The sequence below is a fragment of the Bombyx mandarina genome, chromosome A1, assembly GCF_030267445.1.
Source record: "Bombyx mandarina strain Sakado chromosome A1, ASM3026744v2".
Classification (NCBI taxonomy): Eukaryota; Metazoa; Arthropoda; class Insecta; order Lepidoptera; family Bombycidae; genus Bombyx; species Bombyx mandarina.
This window is the reverse complement of record NC_143234.1, coordinates 5002265-5026529: the sequence shown is the minus strand read 5'-3', so window position 1 is coordinate 5026529 and position 24265 is coordinate 5002265. Positions and strand designations below refer to the sequence as shown.

At 40.2% G+C, this 24265-nt stretch overlaps 1 protein-coding gene across 3 annotated transcripts in view; it reads right to left on the bottom strand.

The window, feature by feature from the left end:
• LOC114239543 (uncharacterized) overlaps positions 1-24265 on the bottom strand; it is a 150242-nt gene that overhangs the window by 75895 nt on the left and 50082 nt on the right. For all 3 annotated transcript variants that reach the window (XM_089739444.1, XM_089739445.1, XM_089739446.1), the window contains exons 3-17: positions 21972-22074; positions 21075-21268; positions 20213-20368; positions 19402-19603; positions 15425-15549; positions 14536-14682; positions 14083-14212; positions 13118-13317; positions 12327-12480; positions 11572-11805; positions 9400-9498; positions 7729-7857; positions 5768-5966; positions 4406-4499; positions 3980-4088 (exon numbers count right to left, since the gene is read on the bottom strand). In XM_089739444.1, coding sequence (XP_089595570.1) covers positions 3980-4088; positions 4406-4499; positions 5768-5966; positions 7729-7857; positions 9400-9498; positions 11572-11805; positions 12327-12480; positions 13118-13317; positions 14083-14212; positions 14536-14682; positions 15425-15549; positions 19402-19603; positions 20213-20368; positions 21075-21268; positions 21972-22074 — 2275 coding nt within the window. The remainder of the gene's footprint in view (positions 1-3979; positions 4089-4405; positions 4500-5767; positions 5967-7728; positions 7858-9399; positions 9499-11571; positions 11806-12326; positions 12481-13117; positions 13318-14082; positions 14213-14535; positions 14683-15424; positions 15550-19401; positions 19604-20212; positions 20369-21074; positions 21269-21971; positions 22075-24265) is intronic.

Below are 24265 nucleotides of genomic sequence, written 5' to 3'. Positions count from 1 at the left end.
TTATAGCTATTGCACGTAACCTTAAATTTAATCACTGTGAGCATTTACTTTTTTTTTTTATTGCTTATATGGATGGACGAGCTCACAGCCCACCTGGTGTTAAGTGGTTACTGGAGCCCATAGACATCTACAACGTAAATGCGCCACCCACCTTGAGATATAAGTTCTAAGGTCTCAAGTATAGTTTCTGTGCACGAAAATCACGGCTACTATTTTGGAAGCTTTGACATTGAATCTTATGTTATAGCTATTGCACGTAACCTTAAATTTAATCACTGTGAGCATTTACTTTTTTTTTTTTTATTGCTTATATGGATGGACGAGCTCACAGCCCACCTGGTGTTAAGTGGTTACTGGAGCCCATAGACATCTACAACGTAAATGCGCCACCCACCTTGAGATATAAGTTCTAAGGTCTCAAGTATAGTTTCTGTGCACGAAAATCACGGCTACTATTTTGGAAGCTTTGACATTGAATCTTATGTTATAGCTATTGCACGTAACCTTAAATTTAATCACTGTGAGCATTTACTTTTTTTTTTTATTGCTTATATGGATGGACGAGCTCACAGCCCACCTGGTGTTAAGTGGTTACTGGAGCCCATAGACATCTACAACGTAAATGCGCCACCCACCTTGAGATATAAGTTCTAAGGTCTCAAGTATAGTTTCTGTGCACGAAAATCACGGCTACTATTTTGGAAGCTTTGACATTGAATCTTATGTTATAGCTATTGCACGTAACCTTAAATTTAATCACTGTGAGCATTTACTTTTTTTTTTTTTATTGCTTATATGGATGGACGAGCTCACAGCCCACCTGGTGTTAAGTGGTTACTGGAGCCCATAGACATCTACAACGTAAATGCGCCACCCACCTTGAGATATAAGTTCTAAGGACTCAAGTATAGTTTCTGTGCACGAAAATCACGGCTACTATTTTGGAAGCTTTGACATTGAATCTTATGTTATAGCTATTGCACGTAACCTTAAATTTAATCACTGTGAGCATTTACTTTTTTTTTTTTATTGCTTATATGGATGGACGAGCTCACAGCCCACCTGGTGTTAAGTGGTTACTGGAGCCCATAGACATCTACAACGTAAATGCGCCACCCACCTCGAGATATAAGTTCTAAGATCTCAGTATAGTTAGTTTTGGAAACTTGTAACCAGTTTGTTGTGTTCAATAAATATTATGTATATCATTCGTATTTAGGTATTGTTTAAACGTGTCAAATAAACACATAATAAGTTGCTGCTGGTAGGGCCTCATGTGAGTCCGTGCGGTAGGTAGGCACCACCACCCTGCCTATTTCTGCCGTGATGCAGTAATGCGTTTCGGGTTTGAAGGGTAGAGCAGCTGTTGTAGTGTAGACAGCTGTTGTTGAAATGAGACTCTAATCTCGGGGTGTTGTACATTGTTGGTGTCTATGGACTCTGGCAGCCATTCAGCCAAGGTAAACCTTAGGTCGTCCATCGATACCCAAATCCAAAGCAATAAAAATACTACTGTAATTACAATAAAAAGTTTAAATTTAAAATTTATTGAAGAAGAGACAGTAAGGACATAATAAACATATTTTCATATAAAAATGTCAATATGTGATAAACACAACTTAACTTAAATGTTTTATCCTATTTTTGTCCAAAACATATGTTACGCTGATCAATTCACAGGGTGACGCCATAATTATAAATAGATTGGAATAAAATTATGTCGGATTTTGTTTGGTGCAAAATGTAATTAAGCTTTTATAGCATTTTGTGTTTTCTGACGATGTTTTAAAGTTCGATATTTAATGTTTCAATGATCCTGACCTTATAGTATTTCGCAACACAGATTACACTCAATGTCCATTACGTAATTCTGTAAACCAGTTTAATGAGGCGGTATGTATTATTAAAAGTGTAGATATAAGTTGTATAGTTATAACGGCTGCCCCACCCTTCAAACCGAAACGCATTACGGCTTCACGGCAGAAACAGGCAGGGCGGTGGTACCCACCCGCGCGGACTCACAACAGGTCCTACCACCAATAATTACGCAAATTATAATTTTGCGGGTTTGATTTTTATTACACGATGTTATTCCTTCACCGTGGAAGTCAATCGTGAACAATTGTTAAGTACGTTTTTTATTAGAAAAATTGGTACCCGCCTGCGGGATTCGAACACCGGTCCATCGCTTCAACACGAATGGACTGGACGTCTTATCTTCTAGGCCACGACGACTTCAGATTCTATGACCTGATATTGACATTAAACATAGGAAATTGGACTATTGTGTGTACTTAGTCGAAAATTTTCGGTAGTAACTCCCCGTTTTTTTTGTGTGGAAGACTTAGTAAACACAAACTATCAAGAATAGTTTGTTTAGTTCACGACACAGGGCGGGTTCCTCCATCCTCCAGAACTTTTTGTTCTCCTTTCTCCCACCGACCCACTGAGAGAAGATCCGGCGAGAAACTCAGTGGGCATTCCAGAACAGAAAGTGAACGACAAAACAAAAATCTTGCGATTGTTTTTTATTTATTTTAGGATTGAAGGATTACTGGTGGCCCGGAGGCCTTTCCAGTTTTACCAGGACAGGTGTATTGAGATTGTGATTATCGGAGTCCGTGAGTTCGGCTCGCGACATGAGATCGAAGCGAAGGTATTTACGCGTAACCCTTACAGCGCGAAGCGTCGATAGACAGACTCTCTATCAATGCGTATAAAGCACGCAGCGTCTGAATATCGACTATTGCGCAGTTTGATTATAGATATTAGGTATCGACATGTACGGACGTGTCTTAGCGCGCACATCTATAACTTTTTTAATAACTTAATAACATTATGTAAATAAGTATTTAAAATTATTTTACTATGAATTTTTCTTTAAGTTAAAATTTTAAATAAGGTACTCTTTTTTCAAAAATGTTTTTTAGCAATTTCCGTAAAATATCTGAAAATAAACTAAGCACCAAAAGGGTTAATTACCCAACCAAAACATTCGTTATTTTCTCAAAATCACGCTGCAATCGCTTGGCGCTTGGCGCTAATCCAGCGTCCCCACTGTTTACGTCTGTACGGCACAGCTTTATAACTGTGCGTGTTTCCTTAATATATATTTAGATCAAAGAGATCTCTATGCGAATTTTTATTTAACCATTAATTTTCTGGTACAAGTTTTCGCGACAAACACTAAGCTTGGTTCCGTGTAGGTTGCGCGAGGTCATTGGCATTGACAAAATACCGGTCGTCGCTTCTCTGGCGGCAAAGTGTATTGTTAACCCGCATAGGTTGTACCACTGTTATTGTCATAGTGGACATCATCTTTCCAATTCGCTCAGTTTTTACCATCGCACCGCCCACCACAGTACAGTTCATCCTTACTACCTGGAGCCACTGCGTTCATCCACAGTGCGTTTCCAGAGATATTTTAGCCACGTACCATCCGGCTTTGGAGTGAGCTCCCCTCCACGGTGTTTCCCGAGCGCTATGACATGTCCTTAAAACGAGGCTTGTGGAGAGTACGTAACGGTAGGCAGCGGCTTGGCTCTGTTCCTGGAATTACTAAGGTCCATGGGCGACACTAACCGCTCACCATCAGACCGTATGCTCGTCTGATTACAAGGCCAATAAAAAAAGTGTGTGTGTTTGCAAGTCACACACGGTATAAGTGAAACTTATAAATAAGATATAGATATACTGACTATCTCACTACACAGGAGCATACATATGGACAATGTTTAGTAGACGATAGTGGGGATGCTACGAAGAGTCGCACAAAGAGGACACCGAGAACGTTAATGTGTTCTATCTCATTCTCTCGCCGGCTGAATCCTATACATTTATGTGTTTGTGTCTCTATGGACTTATTTTTTCGTTTCATCGAGTTTGAAATCACAACGTTTCTAAAGAAGTTTCACTTCAAAACATCGAGATTGCGACCTCATGTCTCAAGGTAGGAGTCTTATTGAAGCGCGTCACTTACCGGTGTCCCCGACGGCCTGACTGAGCGTGTTCTCGGTGACGGGGCGCAGCGCCTCCACCGCGCTGATGTAGCCCAGCCGGTCCGCGATGGCACACGGCGTCTGACCGTTCTGTTTGAGGAGAACATTTTAATAAGTCACTTTTTTTGTTGTCGGTTCAATTCAGACTGTCAGAAAGACTTTATATTAACATCTAGTTTGGTATTAGGATCGTTGGTATATCCACATTAGGTGATAATTTTACCTAACCAATGGAAGATATCTAGGATCGAGAGGACCTTTTAAAAACAACTATCCAGACTGTTTCTAAGCTGTTGATTTATATATGGTACCTTCACCAATAATAGTCTTATTCTATTAAATTTTTTTTTTCGAATTCCCTCTCTAGCTTTGGTCCTGTAGCTACGCAGGGCATAAAAAAAACTCACGGCTGACAGCGCGTTGGGGTCGGCGTTGTGTTTCAACAGCAGCTGTATAATAAGCGTGTGTCCTTGTTGCGCGGCCTGGTGCAGCGGCGTGAACCTGCCAAGGGAACACGAGAGACGTTATTGAACCAACTTGAATAGGGCCCTTTACTAACCAAATCAAATTTTTTTTTTTATTCAACGTATATGAAAGTACACACTTGTTAAACGTCAAAAAGAACTACCGCCAATTCACAAAAACTAGCCTCCGTTATGAGAAGAACTGGCAAGAAACTCAGCGGGCATGTCTTTTTTTTTTAAATATTGGATTTTTTTAAATATTCATTTTTACAATAGTTATTATAAAGTAACCATTATTGCAATATTGAAATGCCCAAAGTGAGCAACCCACTTTGTGAAATCTTCTAGATAATCATTGACTTAATACTAAGGAAGTTAGGTCACTTTATTTAAGCCGTCTCTTGCTAAGCATACAGGTTGTAATCAAAATTTCACGCCATCTATCGGTCGTTTACGGTAACATCAAGCATACAAAGTTTCTCGAACGTATAAGCGTGTATTATTTTTATCTTTATGACACAGTTCGAGGATTGAGTCAAATGGTAGTTGCGGTATTGAGAAGACTACTAAGTTTTAATTAGTCTGTTATTATTTTCTTTCTTTTTCCTACGTTATCGTTGGTAGCCTAAAGGGTTTTTTTTTAAACAATCACGCCACGTTAACTGGTCCCGTGATAAGTTCGTGAAGAACTTGTGTTACAGGTACCAGATATCGGAAATAAATGTAAGATTTTTATTATACACATACATATATTTAATATACATCCATAACCCTGGAAAAGACATTTATATTTATCATACAAATATCTTCCCTTGGCGGGATTCGAACCCGCGACCCCCTAGTGTAGTGACCATGCCACTTACCACTACACCAGACAGACGTTAAGCTTCGCGCGGACCGGTAGGTGAGCTCACAGGCTCGACCTGAATTACTAACCCTAGCATAGGGAAAACTACCCTAGCATAGCCTAGAGCATTGCTTCGCAGAATCTACCACCGGATCGGAATCGCAACTCACTGAGAAGATCCGGCGAGAAACTCAGTGGGCTATGTCTATGGGTTACTTCCCTCGTCGAACTCTTCATCGGAGTGGACGAGGGCGGTGACCGGTGCTTGAAGAGCCCAAAAACACCAAGAGTGGATCCGGGGGATCGGACAAGACATGTTTTGGGCGACGGCGGCTTTGCGTTGCCTAGAGGGTTATCGCGCCCCGCCGCTTTTTCAAAGTAGCGTTCTGACGCTTAAAACTTAGTTAACTATTAATCCAGACAACGAGCACGTCGTGACGTCCCGTGTAGGTCAGTACCCGTGTGCGGCTTTAGCTGTGACGTCAGCGTCGGCATCGATGAGCGTCCTGGCGGCGGCGTGGTGGCCGTGGTGCGCGGCGGCGTGCAGCGGCGTGTACCCGTCGCGCGTCTTGGCGGAGCACTGCCCGCCCGCCGCCAGCAGCGCCTTCAGCACGCCCGTGCGACCCTCCGACGCAGCCAGGTGCACCGGAGTCAGACCTGACCACGTCCAACGTTATTATTACACATTTCATCAGTCTACTGGTGGTAGGACCACTTGTGAGTCCGCACGGGTACGTACCACCGCTCTGCCTATTTCTGCCGTGAAGCAATAATGCGTTTCGGTTTGAAAGGTGGGGCAGCCGTTGTAACTACACTGAAACCTTAGAACTAATATCTCAAGGTGAGTGGCACATGTGACGTTGTAGATGTCTAGGGGCTCCAATAACCACTTAACATCAGGTGGGCTGTGAGCTCGTTCACCCATCAAAGCGATAAAAAAAATTTAAAAAACGTTATTTTTACATCTCATCAGTTTATGATAAATCGGGAACAGTTTACTTTACACACAAAAATGGTAACTTTTTAGAAAACTTATGAGGCCAGCCCGGCTTAGATTCGGGGATCTCTCCCTGTGAAGGTACTACATGAGCAAGGTTTTCGGACGACAAGAGTAATACTATAATTATCAACTAGTCTAGTGCTCTAATTTACTATATTGTATTCGATTGAATGTCTAAAACCAAACTATGCGACCATTGAGTAAATTAAAAGTAAAAAGTAAGTGTTAAATTACTGCAAAAGTCTGGTAATTAGGTGCTGAGTTGATAGGGTGCTCTCTCCTTATCTCACAAAGCAGGTGTTAATGCACATATTTTCTTGTACACGTAAATTCAAACACCATAGTTTGCCATTGGTCGCTTTTTGTTGAAAAAAAATTTTAGTTTTAAATTTATTGACAGACTTCAAAACAAGATGAGGATCCTCAATTCAGTGGTTTTATTCTTACTGCTTGTTACCAAAGAACTCGGAATTCCGAATTCATAAGCCTATTTAGAAAATATATTATATATTTTTTAATTTGTTTCAATGGATATGATTTCGTGTTCATAAATATGGTCAACTGTTGAAGTCAGTTTAAAAAAAAATCAATAGGTTATTTTGGTTATTTCCTTAAATTTATTAGGTTTCGAAATATACCCATTATTGTTGGCATTAGGAATATGTATCTTACTAATTTAAGTAGAAACAAAAATTCAAATTTAAATCTGAAATTATTTAATTATTTTTATAAATCATTGAACATTTTTATTTTTATCAAATAAAACTTCCCCTTAGCTACTTGCAATAAGAGCCACAATAATGAGAAGACCCGGCGGAACAAACTCAACCGGCATGCGCTTTTTTTTAATTTACGTATAGTTAATTATTGTTTTTTACAAACAGAGCGACGATTTACATATTATTATATTAAAAGAAATATGATTATTGATAATCTATATATTAATACGTGAAGCAAAAACTTTGTACCTCTTTTTACGAAAAAAGCGCGGACAGAGGAGTATGAAATTTCCCACACTTATAGAGAATATAGAGAAAGAGAGAAAAATGTTATTTTTTTTTTTTAATAATTCATTAATAATACATTAAATCAATAAAAAAAAAACATTACACACACTACCATGAATTTGACACACACATAATATATACTCATTGGTTATTGTCAAACTTTACTTATTGCTTAAAGTCTGTGGTCAAATTGAGAATAGATTAAAATTGTTTATCTTTAATATATTTATCTATAGTGTGGTCTTGGTGAAATCTGTGAATAAAGAAGTACAATGGTCTTTGACAATAGAACCTTAATAATGTTCAAAGTTATGATTTCAATTAATTATAGTCGAATTTCGACTACTGCGGGACTACTAGTAACAATAATTTTCAATAATCTCTACTGGATTATGATGATTGTATAGTTTACCATTATTTGCAGGTACATTAACGTCAGCTCCTCTCTCGATGAGCATCTCGACGCAGTCCTCGTGTCCCTCTTGTGCCGCCATGTGTAGAGGCGTGAACCCGGCTTTCGATTTTACCCCGGGATCGGCATCTGAACGAAGAGAATATGCTTATATTATCTATGGCTTCATAACCAAACAGTGTTGCGAACTATCTGATGGTGACTATAATTGTGATTGTAACTGTACTGAGACCTTAGAACTCATATCTCAGCGTGGGTGACAGCATTTACGTTGTAGATGTCTATGGGCTCCGGTAACCACTTAACACCAGGTGGGCTGTGAGCTCATTCACCAATCTAAGCAATAATATTTAAAAAAGTGGAGGCCGTTGGCTCATCTCCAACAGTTTCATAGTCAAACTATGGCTTACCGGTGACGACTGTTTTGAAATCTCGTTTCAAAGATACGCCCTAGCGCGCAGTAAGCACCGTGGAGCTATCCATCTAACCGTACGGTACGTAGAATACGTTATGCGTCAACGCAGCGGTACCAGATGGCGGGATGGCCTCTGCTCCAATTGGTGGGGCGATGATGAGCTCAAACAATTCCTCACAGTACTCCACTTTCGATTTTGACAATCTTACAAAACGAATATGAGGCCTTCGATTAACAAAACCTTACAAATAAGTCATATGTTACACAATCATTTTAAAAAATGTTTACCGGTGTTAGGACCTCTTGTGAGTCCGCACGGGTAGGTACCACCACCATTGTAACTATACTGAGACCTTAGATTTTATATCGCAAGGTGGAGGGCGCATTTACCAGTAACCACTTAACGCTAAGTGGGCTGTGAGCCCGTACACCCATCTAAGCAAAAGAAACGCAAGAAATTTCGTATATGTTGTTTCTGTTTAACAGCCTATCAGAATATAAAACATGTTTTTCTTATTATAAAAATAAAATTGATTCCGATTTACTCGACAACGATTTCTTATTTTACGTCAAGTATTATTATTAATTTCAAAACGTCGTTGTCAAACCAATATTCAGCTATGTGCACTTTTTGAGATTTTTACTTTTTGACCTTTTCGTATAGTTCACAGCCCTATCTACTGTATAAAAAAAAAAACTATTATGTGTCTATAGCTTTAATATTTATCTATAGCTTTCATTTGATAATATAGTCATTAAAAATTCACCTTCATATAAAATTTTATACGAAAATGTTTTTACTCGTTAATTCAAAATAGAGTTTTTGCACATATGTAGCAGATTTTGGTTTGATAGCGACGAAAAAGCGTTTTTCCTCTATATCTTTATACTCTTTAGTCTATAACTAGCGACCCGCCCTCGCTTCGCTTCGGAAACATTAAAACACAAATGAAACCAAAAAAAAAAAAAATTTAAAAAAAAAAAAAAAGTAGCCTATGTTCATCAGGGACAATGTCGGCGTCTAATGGAAAAAGATTTTTTCAAATCGGTCCAGTAGTTTCGGAGCCTATTCGAAACAAACAAACAAACAAATCTTTCCTCTTTATAATATTAGTATAGACAATATCTTCAAGCTTATATACATCATGTTCAATCTTACAATATACATTTTTATTTACATGAGCGTCAATTAGAAATAGTGTCAATAGGAAATTAGCCATTGCTTTATGGCATTTAAAGTATATTAGGAAACTCACCGTGTTCAAGAAGTGCAAAGGCGATATCGGGGTGGTTGTGCCGACAGGCGATGTGCAGAGCCGAGTGACCGTTTTTGGCTAACGAATGCGGAGATGCGCCTATAAAAACATCAGTACTAGCATTTAGCTTAATAACACTAGCGTACTAAGCGTACAGTCATACAATAATAATAATAATAATATTTATTCAAGCCTCTTAAAATACAAACACGTACAAGAATTCTTAACACTAGTATAATATACATGGCTTTTTTATGAGGTATACAATAACAATATTCCCTGACTTTTATGCTAGGAAAACCTGTGTTACAAAAGTCATTGGAAAAAACAATAGAACGTTTATTTCCATAAATTACTTTCAAAATGCGGTACATTCGTCTGGTGAAGCGTAACTACGTGTATAAAGTCAATTATAGCATAAGTTTTTGATAGTTTTAACACGTTGAACGCCACATGAAAAATCGAGTGTTTTCATTTAGGCCACGGTGGTCACCGGTGAACCGTATCTTACTGAACCGTTTTCGCAATCAGGGTCACCCGTGATGCGCCTAAGGGTTCCAACGTAAACGCTTCCTACAAGCCACAGATTGCAGCCATTTTAAACTTACGATATTACGATTTTACTGCTCCGAACAGAGTATTAAGGATTCGCGCTTCGTACTTTTATTGTAAGAATAATTTGAGTAATTTATTTTTTTATTATGTTTTTTTAATTCATATTCATTCAATATCTTAATTTTTTTAAATTTCATTCCTAATGATTAACAACAACTATTGTATAACTATAGATCATTTATAACTGAGTTAGCTATATTGTACCTTGTGCATCGGTGTGGAAATTGGGTAAGAGCTTTTTAAATCATAACAACACAGCCACAGATTGCAGCTATCAAACAAAACGCGTTTATTCTCTAAAGCCGCGTCAGCCGCGTGACCCTTTAGCTAAACCGAACGACACGGTTTTCTAATCCAATAGAAACTTGTGGTTTTTATCAAGGCCTTTTAAAATATCATAAAAACTAGACGGTTAAAGTCGCTTTTTTTTCTATCTTCTGTGCAATTTATCGCATTTTATAAATTTTAGGATGAAAATCTCAAGTTGATAAAAATTACCGATCCCCTGATTTTGGCTTGGCCCGAATGGTATAGTACGCTAGGCCCACCTGTGAGTCGTAAAGCGTTCAACGTGTTAAACGTATCTACCGCATAAATTAATTGATGAAGCGATATGCAATATTCCGACACAAAAAGGACAGGTTTTGTGCACGAGAAAGAAAAAACACACAAGGTAAGGTAAGGTAATTGAATATATTCTCACCAGGAGAGGTGGCAGGGCAAAAGGTATTAGTACGTGTATTCAGAATCACGGTTCTTATGTTGAGCAAGATGTATAAAAATTAGCGAAGATAATGTTTGTGTGTGTTGTTGACGGTGTTAAGTTTCCTCCTTATATCTGATATTGGCCCAGAACATATCGTATTACCAAAAACCCTGTACAGATATTCATCGATGGTATTTCTGGCCCGGGCCCATGCAATGTTCAACGGACAGAGTTCAATAAGCCATAATCGTTTTTCGAAACAATTTTCAAAAAGTTTCTTTTATTGCCCGAGTAGACGAGCATACGGTCTACCTGATGGTGAGTGGTTACCGTCGCTCATAGTCGCCAGCAATGCCAAGGACAGAAGCCGCTGCCTACCGCTTAATACTCTTCATAAGCCTCGTTTGAAGAAGGAAATGTCATAGCACTCGGGAAACACCGTGGAGGGGAGCTCATTCCAAAGCCGGATGGTACGTGGCATAAATGATCTCTGGAAACGCGCTGTGGATGAACACAGCGGTTCCAGATGATATACATAGATGAACTCTGCTCCAATGGCGGGAGGTGCGATGATAAAAAGGAGATGAGGGGATCATCTCAAGCAATTCCTCAGAGCACTCCCCATGGAACATACGGTACAAAATACAGAGGGAACCGAAGACCCTCCGCAGGTTCCAAACGATCCGTGAGAATGGGATTATCGACAATCCGAACAGCCCTCCTCTGTATGGAGTCAAATGGAAGAAGCTGGTATTTGGGAGCCCGGCCCAGAGATGGGAGCAGTACTCCACGCGAGGCCGGACTTGTGCTTTATAAAGCAAAAGTCTATTATGGATGTACTGTGGCGGCACCTTTATCCAAGAGCAGCAAGGCGATGTCGGGGTGTCCGTAGTAGGTGGCCATGTGCAGGGGGGTGATGTGGCTCTTCCCGGGCGCGTCGGGCTGCGCCCCGCGGGCCAGCAGCAGCCGCGCCACGCCGATGTCTCCGTACTTGGCCGCCAGGTGGAGCGGCGTGAACCCTTTGCGCGTCTCCGCTTCTATGGGCGCGTTGTTGTCCAGGAGTATAGCCGCTACTTCTTCCTTGCCTGTCGAATTATATCACAAATTACATCGATATTTTTGATTTTTTTTTATTGCTTAGATGGGTGGACGAGCTCATAGCCCACCTGGTGTTAAGTGGTTACTGGAGCCCATAGACATCTACAACGTAAATGCGCCACCCACCTTGAAGAGCCGATCGAGGAACGGATAGAGGTCGCTCAAAATTAACTAATAAATCACATGGTTTTTCATCACATTTTTTACTGGTGGTAGGACCTCTTGTGAGTCCGCGCGGCTGGGTACCACCACCTTGCCTATTTCTGCCGTGAAGCAGTAATGCGTTTCGGTTCGAAGGGCGGGGCAGCAGTTGTAACTATACTTGAGACCTTAGAACTTATATCTCAAGGTGAGTGGCGCGTTTACGTTGTAGATGTCTATGGGCTCCAGTAGCCACTTAACACCAGGTGGGCTGTGAGCTCGTCCACCTATATATGGTATACGAGTACGAAATATAGCATGCATGGAGGTGCCGTATGTAGCGAGACAAGGCGCGGCGCTGTCGAACCTTCTTTAGCGGCGATGTGCAGCGGCGTGTACCGGTCCTTGGTGGTGGCGGCCACGTCGGCGCCGTGCTGCAGCAGCAGCGCCGCGATGTCCGCGTGCCCCAGCCGCGCCGCCACGTGCAGCGGGCTCTGCTCCTCGCGGGCGCGCGCGTCCACCTGCAGCACGTGCGCGCTCGTGTGTACGTGTTCCCGTAACCCGTCCAAGGTGTCGGATGGATTAAAAGACAATACCAAATTTCGAATTGTCTTTCAATCTTTGTTTCTTAGCCTCTAAATTAATTTTAATTAACAATACCTGCGTTACATGTTTCACCTTATCTGTATATAACGGGCAGATAAAATATTTAAATACATTTTTTCTACTTAGTCTCTATTTTTTATTTTCTTCAATGTCTTTACATCAACAGCGAAAAAAATTCAATTTTATAGCAAACCGACCTGTACGTTACCCTCGGGGCCGTATGCCCGCTCCCTATACATATTTTTTAGTATCTATGTCCGTCTTTTGACAGAGAAGTGTATATATAATCTATGTTCCGGACGCTTCCGTTTTAAGTGTGAGTAGCGTGCGCCCGCGTCTTATTGTAATTACCGTTTTGAATCGAAAATTGTTTGTGTATATAACAAGATTAGAATTCGAAATTAAATATAAGTAACTAACCCATAGTTTTATCGAATAAAAATACCTCTGAGACCTATATATCACTATAATTTGGATTTGTCACCTTCACTAAAAGAAATTAAAAAAAAGTTATGATAAAGATAAATGAACTGTATTATTATGATAGTGCACCTTAGCGTTATTCCTGAGGAGCACCCGCACCAGGTCGGTCTGGTGCGCCCTGGCGGCCAGGTGCAGCGGCGTCTCCCCGCGGGCCGTGGCGGCGTCGGCGTCCGCGCCCGCCCCTATGAGCACCAGCGCTATGTTCATGCAGCCCATGAACGACGCCACGTGGAGGGGCGTCAGGCCCGACTCTGTAGTCGCCGATTTACCTGCAACAAGCGGAAGTTACACGCACCCGGATGTCTGATATACCACCACCTATTTCTGCCTTGAAGCAGCAATGCGTTTCGGTTTCAAGGGTGGGGCAGCCGTACTATACTAAAATAAAGGTAGGTTACAATATAATATAAAGGTAGGTTTACTGGTGGTAGGACCTCTTGTGAGTCTCAGGTGGGCTGTGAGCTCGTCCACCCATCTAAGCAATAAATAAAAAATACACCTAGTTCGATATCTATATACATAAAAATGAGTTGCTGTTCGTTAGTCTCGCTAAAACTCGAGAACGACTGGACCGATTTGGCTAATTTTGATCTTGAATTATTTGTGGAAGTCCAGAGAAGGTTTAAAAGGTAGATAAATATTAAAATGCTCGGAATTAAATAAAAATAACAATTTTGTTTTTCCTTCGATGTGTCCCCCGTCGGACAGATTCCTTTTGTTTGTTTTAAGTTTATTTTATACAAAAGTTTAGGTCTTTTATTTATCGATTAAGGCACTAAGAAATCTGCCGGGTCAGCTGGTTTCATATAAAAATAATAGTTTGCGTAATTATTGGGTGCATTTATTGAACAATAGACAACACAATACTGCCTTATTCTTCTGCGAATTAATCAAGCAATCAGCAAAGAGTCATGTTTTTTAATGACGCCAGAGACTACACTAAGCACAAGCAATTGTTGAAGTCACGTACAGCCGCGATCAAAAATTGTTTTTCTTCTTTCATAGACTAATGCAGCATTATATTATCAACTTACTGGCGCCATATTTAAGAAGCAACTCGACGACTTTGAGTCTGTTCTTCTTGCAAGCGATGTGGAGGGGCGTGAACCCGTTCAGCGCTCGTGCGTTCGCATCCGCGTTTCTATCTAACAATAGTTTAGCCACCTGAAAGTCATATAAGACAAATAAACCAACCATTTAGGAATTATCGCTACACTCATTATTACTATCTTTTAATAGATACATAATACTCTGGGATTCCCTTTGCAATCGTGAATCGAGAGAGAGTAATCTGTTTAGATTAACTTTGAGTTAAATACAAGTATCCTGCTTATTTCTGGCACAAAGCAGTCCGCGTTGCAGTTTGAAGAGTAAGAAGACAACTGCTACAGAATATAATTAAGGCTTCGACCGCATTCGTCTCGAATTGAATGTTTATCTTTGAGTAATTTTAGTCTCTGCATCACTTATTATAAGATCGAAATTACCTTGACGTGTCCACAATGAGCCGCGACATGCAGTGCGGTGAGGTAATCGACCGTGACGTCATCGATGGGCGCGCCCTCTGTCAGAAGTACTTTGGCCGTCTCCACGTGTTCGCCTTGCACGGACATGTGGAGAGGAGTCAGTCCATTCTGTAATTTAAATTATCAATTTTGTTTATTTAAATGTCCTGCATACCTTCCTGTCCTTTTTACTGGTGGTAAAACCTCTTGTTAGTCCGCGCGGTTAGGTACCACCACCCTGCCTATTTCTGCCGTGAAGCAGTAATGCGTTTCGGTTTGAAGGGTGGGGCAGCCGTTGTAACTAAACTTGAGACCTTAGAACTTATATCTCAAGGTGGGTGGCGCATTTACGTTGTGGATGTCTATGGGCTCCAGTAACCACTTAATATCAGGTGGGCTGTGAGCTCGTCCACCCATCTAAGCAATAAAAAAAAAAGTATCTATTTACGTAACGAATTACATATTTCAATATAATTTTCACTAACGTCGGACAAACTTGAAAAATCAGCACACGTATCAGGGGCGATACAATAATTTTATTACTTTGGCTTAAATAGCTCGATCAATAAGGATTGTGTGTATTTTTGTATTTTTTAATTCTTATTAATCTGGTTTGAAAGCAACAAAGAAACAATGGTGAGTAAGATTGTCCCTTAAAAACAGAATAGAAGATTTTAGATTTTAGATAGCATTTCAGTGGTAACGCCAAAACATTAATTAGAAAGTGGGAAGATAAATTTAGCTGATCCTAACATGTTAACTGCAGTGAGCTTGAGGTCGCGGCAGTAGCACTCAAATATCAGTTTTTAAATAAAAAATAAAGTTCGTGGAAAGAACTCGTTAAATAATATAAAATTATATTACTGTCTACCTTAGTCTTGCTGGTGATCGGCGCACCGTGTTGCAGCAACCGCGACACTACATTGCTGTGTCCGGATCGCGCCGCGCAATGTAGCGGGGTCAGACCGTCGCGGGTCACTGCTGCTATATTCGCGCCTATAATTCAAAAGTGTATCTATTATATATCTTCTTCTTCTTTTTCTCCACCTTATCCTACTAGTTGGGGTCGGCACAGCTAATTTTTCTCTTCTATCAGCCGTCATCTCAACATTCACTCTCTCTTTCTCTCTCATATCGTCATTCACACACTCCATCATGTCTTCTTCGGTCGACCTCTTCCCCCTTTACCTTGCACTTCCATTTCCATACATCTCCTAGTCACAGGCATCTTCTCTCTACGCATCACACGCCCATACTCTTTATACATATATCGACGCTTGAAAGGCAAACGTGACTAAGCCTCAATGCGTGAACTTTACATTAGACTAATTTAAAGTTGAAATCTCTGAAAAAAATAATATTCTAACGAATCTGTAGGATTGAAATGATTTTAATAGACCTAGAAATATATTTTGTTTTGCGCATCGAATATGGTTATTGCCTATCATTTATGTACAAAGCAGTTATTGTCGCTTAGTCACGTTTGCCTTTCAAGCGTCGATATGTATCCATTATACACCCCTATTTTTTAATTAGTACAAAAAATTTAACTGGGCTCTAAGTATCTTTAACTAATCATATTTGTGTAGTTAAAAAATAAAAAACACTAAGTCTCAAAACTGTCCACAAAAATACGTAATAATTGGTAAATGCTAAATAACTTTAAAAAAAATCAATCAATGACCGATAGTAGGTACGTGCGGCGGGGTTTGGGTACTTACGGGGCGCTGCGCCATTGATAAATTCCGGGAAACTCAAGTCGAAGCCCGCCACCCCTTGTCCCTCTGCGCCCGCGCCGCGCCCCGACGCAACAACGACAAAAACAGTGCTAAATTGTTAGCGGAAGTGTGCGTATGCTTTTTTTCGTTGCAAAAGTTATTTGTTTAAGTTTTCCCTGACACGATGGCTTATCAGTTCACATCACGGGAGTATGTAGCTATGCTTCGTGCGTACTTTTTGAGTGGAGAAAACGCGAGTGCAGCTGTACGTATGTACAGGGAAGACACCCGAACGCTCGACAGCCAAATGTGCGAACCGTGGTAAATGCTTACCAGCGTTTACTTGATCACGGTTCATTCCACGCACGGTCACATAATCAAGAACGAGGAAGACCGGCGTTGTAACAAAATCTGTACGACGATGTACTAGCGTATTTTGAAGAGGATCCCCGGCGGAGTGCAAATGACGCTGATCGACGGTTTAACATCAGGCAGTCCTGTGCCTGGAAGATTGTTAATAAGGCTGGATTACATCCATATCACTACAGGAAATCTCAAGAATTAACGCCCATGGACTTCTTTTTGTGGAGTGAAATTAAGAGACGTGTGTACAGAAGCGAGCCAATTAGGCTCGAATGATCAAAACAGCGCATAGTGGACGCTATTCACGAAGTGAAAAGACAGAGAAGCGTACTTCTCTCGTTAAAAACAATTTAATGAAACGAGCCCGTCTGTGTATTGACAATAGTGGTGGACATTTCGAAGGACAATTGAAATACTTGTAAATTTAGGAAATAATACCTATGTAAATAATTATTGTAAATAGCACCTGATTCTAACTTCATTAATATGCCAAAATTTCTCTTTTCTTTTAGTACAGAATACCTTATTTTATTTTGATATTTGTTTATTGTTTTCTAATCACATACGTATTAAAGGTAATTTTGCCGGTCCTAAGCCCGGATGAATATGAAGGAGAGGTTAGAATTTAGAAAATTAAATAAAGTAGGTAACTACATCACATGTTCTTTTGTTTCATTTTATTGTCTAAGGCTACCTACGTCACAAGTGCGACAGTACGAATGCGAATGAGTAGGATGGAATACTATCAATGAAGTTCAATGAACTAATGAATGGATTGTAAATTAATATGTCCATGATTTCAGTGAGATTTTTTACAATAAACAAATGATAATAACTTTGCTATTTAAAGGTATTATGAGATTCTTCCGTCACATATATAATAATAATGTCTTCCCTAATATGTCCTTAAAATTTTTGTACTAGTTAAAAAATAACGGTGTATAGACCTCTGATTGTACACACAAAACAATTAAGTGCATTTGTCTCTTGTTTGTTTAGTACTATTGAAGAACTTTAGAGATATTAATGAAAAATAATTGCGGAAGCATTTACCACACTTAAGAGAATATGTGAAATTTTAATCCGATAAATGAATACCTTAGTAAACCCTTCCTCGACGGTGACTATAGTGCAACTTCGATCGCTGGGCAAATATTAGTGTCTATAACTACTTTATAACCAATTACAATACATATTATTTCTCTTCTTTTATTTCGCTAGCTAGCTAGATATGACAGTTATGCAGTTTTTTTTGTCTACCTACTGTTAGTAACCTTGGGGGTAGTGATGAGACGTACTTGCAAAACTGAACCAGGGCTTCTAAGTACGAGTAGGTAAAAATACCAGGGTCAAAAACCAGGTTTTAAAAATACTTGAAAGTATTTGTTAGTTAGTATCAAAGATTTTTAAGTATCAATTTTTTATGAAATGCATGTTTACGCAATTATGCTCCTAATTTTGCTTCAATTATTTATCACTGGTGGTAGGACCTCTTGGGAGTCCGCACGGGTAGGTATCACCACCCCGCCTATTTCCGCCGTGAAGCAGTAATGCGTTTCGGTTCGAAGGGTGGGGTAGCCGTTGTAACTATACTGAGACCTCAGAACTTATATCTCAAGGTGGGTGGCGCGTTTACGTTGTAGATGTCTATGGGCTCCAGTAACTACTTAACATCGGGTGGGCTGTGAGCTCGTCCATCCATCTAAGCAATAAAAAAAAAAATATGTCAGCTTATTTGATTGACAAGTTCCCGAGCCGATCGGATAGCATGTGCATTAAATTTTCGGTTCATGCATTCGGCTTTCATCGGAAATACTCGGGTTCGGCCACCCACTCCCTGCGAGTCAAGTGCGTCAACGCCCTGAACCCCATACGCGTACGTACTGCTTGAGATGCCGCCTCGGTGTCTCAAATTTGATTAGACTTGCATAGGAATTCAACCCGTATTCTATGAGGGATAAGGAGCAAAATCGTATAAAAAAATACTTTGAAGTTTAAAGTTTTTTTTAATTCACAAATACGATTGTGTTTTTTATTCCTAATACGATATAAATCATTTTCCTATGCAATATTTTCATGTGAGTGTTCAAATATTTTGACCATCTGACTTCAGCACAATAAGTATTTTTTGCTCGTACCAGGGCGCCCTACTTTAAAGTGAAAACCTGGTAGCGTAAATACGCCTCATTTTTACTCGGGGGGCTATGCTAGCTTCACCGGATGTCTAGTCACAGGGCTCAGTCTGGGAGACTTTTCTAACATCAGCTCTAGCCGGAGCCTAGGGGGTGTCCATTAATTACGTGAGGTGTTCTAGGGGGGAGGGATCAAGCTAAATCTTTCCAAATCTCAATGTTCTCGCAGAAAACGATGTAAAACAGTGTGTTGAAAAACACTTGGATATATTGGTTCCAGTAGTCACTCTTGAGGCCGTGCACGAGTCTTCATGGACTGAATTAGAATAAATCTTTTCTTAATTTTTGTTTGATATTCATTAGTTAATTTTATGATTGTGATTTTAAATTACGGTAATATTCACAAATACTAGTCTTTGCTAGTCTTCAATAAAAGTAAGAGAGCAAGTTTTTTCTCAATAATTCAACACGTTTACAGTCCAAATAGAAAATTTGAAGAATCTCGCGAGAGAAGGAGGGGGGTAGGGTGTTGAGAAAAATCTTACGATATCTCACCAAGGGGGTAGAGGGGGTTAAAAAATCTCAAAAACCCCTCACGTAATTAATGGACGCCCCCCTAGTAGTAGCGTACGTACCGTGTTCGAGCAGCAGGTCGAGCATGGCGAGCTGGCCCCACTTGCTGGCCACGTGCAGCGGCGTGATGGCGTGCTTGGCGGCGCGCGCGGGGTCCGCGCCGGCGGCCAGCAGCGCGCGCGCCACGCCCGCGTTCCCGTAGTGCGCCGCGATGTGCAGCGGCGTGAACCCCGACTTGGAGCACGCGTCCGGGTTGTGCTCGTTCTTTAACAAAACACTTATTTGTTACACACACACATGCATACTCACACGCACGCACACGCAACAACGCACGCGCACGCACTTAAATTACGAGACTCGCGCGTTACGTCTACTGACTAGGGGCAATAAATAATACTAACTTATGGGACAATTCAGAAGCTAAAACTTGCGAAAGAATGAGATAGAATAGTATTTATCCTATAGACATAAACGTTTATCTTTTTTTTGGTATCGCTTTCTCGTTTCATCATTTTTTTTAAATCACAGTAGTACTAAAGAATGTTTCACAAAAAAAAGAGATTGCCGTTCTTTTTTTTTTACAAAGTATAAGTGGATGCACTCTTATAGCGAAAGGACTGATCATTATCCTGTACATTACAACGCATTTAGTACGGACGTCTAATCATTAAATAATTCACTTTAATTTAATTTAAAATTATAGCCAATTCTAATATATTATAATAATATGATCTACTGTATATAAAAATTGTTAATTTTTTTTTTATTATCCCATGCTACATATTTTTCTAGCGGTGACCATATCTACTTTCTACTTATAGAAGCAAACATAAAAGTAGATCCAATTATACTCCTAACGTAGAGTACTCTCACCTCTAACAGCAGAGTTGCCGCTTTCACGTCATTTTTCTTGGCCGCGATGTGTAACGCCGGCAATCGAACCTTGCCCCTTGTGTCGGATTCCAGTAGTTCCGCGACTACCCTGTCGTGTCCTTGCTGCATGGCCACTGCTAATGGCGTGAAACCATCCTGCAAATTAATAACAATAGTACCATAAAAACTTGTCCATTGCATATATGGCGCAGTTTTTAACAGCAGGCAACGGCTGAGCTGTGCTCTGGGCATTTTTGGTACGTTAAGTGGTATCCGGAGTATAGACGTCACAACGTGAGCATTCCCATCTACCTTCCCATCCCATCTAGCCAAAAAAAAAATGAAACCTTAGAACTCATATCTCAAGGGAGGTGACGGCATTTACGTTATACATGTCTCTGGTCTCCGCTAACCAATAAACACCAGGGGATCGTGAGCTCGTCCACCCATCTAAGCAATAAATAAAAAGGCTGAGACATGAGGTCGAAATCTCAATCACGTCGTACGACGGATGTCACATCCTTCAATGCGTACCACACGCTTCACAGCAGAAATAGTTCGGATGATGGTACCTATCCGAGCGGGCTTACAAATCGTATTACAACTTTACGCTAGAATACAGTTAAGTGCCAAAAAACAGCTTCATTCTCTCTGGGATCCCTTGAGACTGCGGGTCGCGCGTCAATTGATTTTGAATCATTTTACATAGGGCACAAAACAAAAAATCAAATACAGCTTTACGAACGTTTACATCTTCGAGATAAATTTCTATACCCTATAAAAATAAACAATCCCCTATTTAAACGATGTTGCAGTCACAATTATTTTCTGGATGAACGATATAAAGTATTTGTTTATTTACTTCTGTAGCGAGAGTTTGACTGGCTCCAGCGGCAAGCAGCATCTTGACGCATCCAGCATGATTCTCTTGTGCAGCCATGTAGAGAGGTGTGAAGCCTGCTGCGGATTGGGCGTCGGCCTTCGCCCCGGCCCCGAGAAGGGCTTTCGCCACCGCCTCCTGCCCCGCGAGACATGCTATGTGTAGGGCTGTGTTGCCTGTAATTTTTTTAAATATATTAATTCCTAACGGCCCGCCCTCGCTTCACTTCGGAAACATTAAATTTTATTATTGATAACAGAGTCCCGCGATGTTACCCGCGGTTGTTGCCTTACCGCGGGTGACGCCGCGGGGCGAAACTAGTCACAATCACCCATTGAACTTTAGTAATAAAAAATATCTATTTAAAGTCTATAAAGTCATTTACTGTGTTTACACCACTAGTAGTGAGTATTATAAACATCCTTAGAGACGAGACAGAGGTAAGATACCCAATATAATTGTTTTTAGCAGGAAGAAGATTACTGGTAGCCCGAATGGTCTCCAGTGTCACTACGACGGGTGGGCGAGCAAAGGCCAGGAGGGAAAAACATAATTGTGTTCTCGACTTCAGCTACTAGTGTCACCGCGACAAATCACTAGTGACGCTATCATTGTTTTTTTTTTCTTCCCTACCTATTACCTGGTAGCCTAAGAAGCTATTCCAGCTACTCCCGGACGGGTAGGTGAGCTCACGGGCTCAACTTGAGAGAATTTGCTAACCCTACCCCTAGCCAGAGCAGTGCTTCTCAGAATCTACCACCGGATCGGAATCGCGAGTCACTGAGGAGATCCGGCGTGAAACTCAGTGGGCTAATCACTGTTCTTCCTATGTGCGCCTCCAATCACTCCTGCTTTCCAACCAGAAGAAGAAGAAATTACCTTTTTTAGTAGCAGCGTCAACGGTGGCGCCCCGTTTGAGCAGCTCCTCGACCACTGATATGTGACCATCTTTCGCTGCTAGATGAAGAGCATTCAGTCCATTCTGAAAAAAAAATTTTGTATTAAAATAAAATCAACAACGCATTCGTCCGGTATTGCATCTACAGTTCCAAATGCTCTGAACATTTCACAACATCATTTTTCAGTTTTTGTTCAACGACATATATTATTGTGTACATATATGCATGGCGGTACAATTGCAGCGTTGTTTTTTTTTAATAATGACGACAGCGTTGCTCTCTTCGATTATTATCATTGCCCTCCACAGTGACAGTAATTAAAACTTACTTTTTTGGAAAATGAATGAATTACTGGTTTCAGTCTTCTTCAGATCTTATATCAACTGCTTAATGTACAATTGTTGGTCTATACGGAAAATTTTGATTACCTTATACCTCGAACCTGTGTACCTGATTTAAGATCTGATACTATTAATTCATTCGGGGGAAATGTAACGTACCAATTTAAAGATATTTTTACAGAAACATAAACGGTACTTAGAACAACATTAAGATGTCGACGAATAACGCCAAAAAACTCGATATTAAACCTAGCTTGAGACAAAACTCAGTCGAGCAACGGACCGCCAGCTACTTCGGTTGGGGAGCTTCTTGAAAGCCGTCTAGAGGACGCCGCAAAGATATGCTCACCAATACTCTGCTGTGTCATTACCTGTGCGTCGAGCAACGCATCAGTCCGTAGCCAGTATTCTGTTTCAAGACGATTGCACACCACAATCATTGCGTTATAGTCCTTATCACATCATCAAATAACGAAGGCTTTTAAAATAATTATTAAGAAAACAGCGGTGACAACTCAAGTGATTCGCTTGACAGTAAAAAATAGAAGACTATTTTAAATCGCTCAATATGCAATATGCTAATTTAACTTATAAGCTATAAGATCGCAAACTACATCACTTCCAAATAAAAAATAGTGTTTAGTTTTGTTGAGTATAATTTAGTGGTGTAAGATTAGTTCGATCTTGCTAAATATCAAAAATCTACATATTAAATCTAGTATTGTTGGCCTAGCGGTCATTGAATAGTCCGGCCTGTTGTTATTTGATAGAAGATATTTAGCATTTGGGATCTGAGTGTTTCTTCGTTCTTGCCTTGAATCTTTTTCTTTCCGTTACTCAAAGCGCATAACGAAATCCTAGGTTGGAGCTGTATTATATGGAACGTTAATAAGGATATAAATTTTTCCTCTATCGCACGGTATTATCCTGGGTATCGATCCTGAAGCCAGCGAGGCGAAACGTAGCGTCAAGGTCAAGTTCGCCTCGCAAATAACACTACGACAGTGTTGTGAGGTTTTTACTATACGCATATTAATTTTTTCAGAATCACATCGGCTTCACAATGATACAATTTTTTTTGTTATACATCGTAAACCGTACTTTATCTAGTTTTAAGCACATTACTAATATATTCTTGTTTGGTTTGTACTTTTAAAGAGTAGAGTGGCATACGTACCGCATTCCACGACCTGAGTGACGTCGTTCCACATAATAATTAATAATTGAATATAGAATCTACAACGTAAATGCGCCACCCACCATGAGATATAAGTTCTAAGGTCTCAAGTATAGTTACAACGGCTGCCCCACCCTTCAAACCGAAACGCATCACGGCAGAAATAGGCAGGGTGCTAGTACCTACCCGCGCGTACCTATTCACAAGAAGTCCTACCACCAGTAATTACGCAAATTATAATTTTGCGGGTTAGATTTTTATTACACGATGTTATTCCTTTACCGTGGAAGTCAATCGTGAACATTTTCTGATATCGGAATTTTGCTACCCCGACCTGATGTGTTGTAGCATGATACGTCCCAAGTTTATCATCACCTCGTACTTCCGAGAGCACGTAGAATATGTTTTTTTTTTCCTATTTGAAAATCTATATATTTGTGTAAATGTTTATATAATAGTAAAATGAAAATCATAGAACGAAAAGCGAATATTGTAAACAAAAGAAACACCAATCGTAGAAACAAAGTCACGCCGTAATGCATCATGCAAGGAATACACTGCTGGAGATATAGATAAAGTAGCTAGTCTAAAATATATTTGTTTGTGGTTTTCTTAAAATCACAGATTCGCGTATGGAAAAATGGATCTAATTTATTTGTGTTTAGTATTTTTTTTTCTCTAAACACCTGTCATTTTCGTACATACTTTGCCATTAGCAAAATCAATGCCAAAGGCGTTGGAGCCAAATTCCTGTAT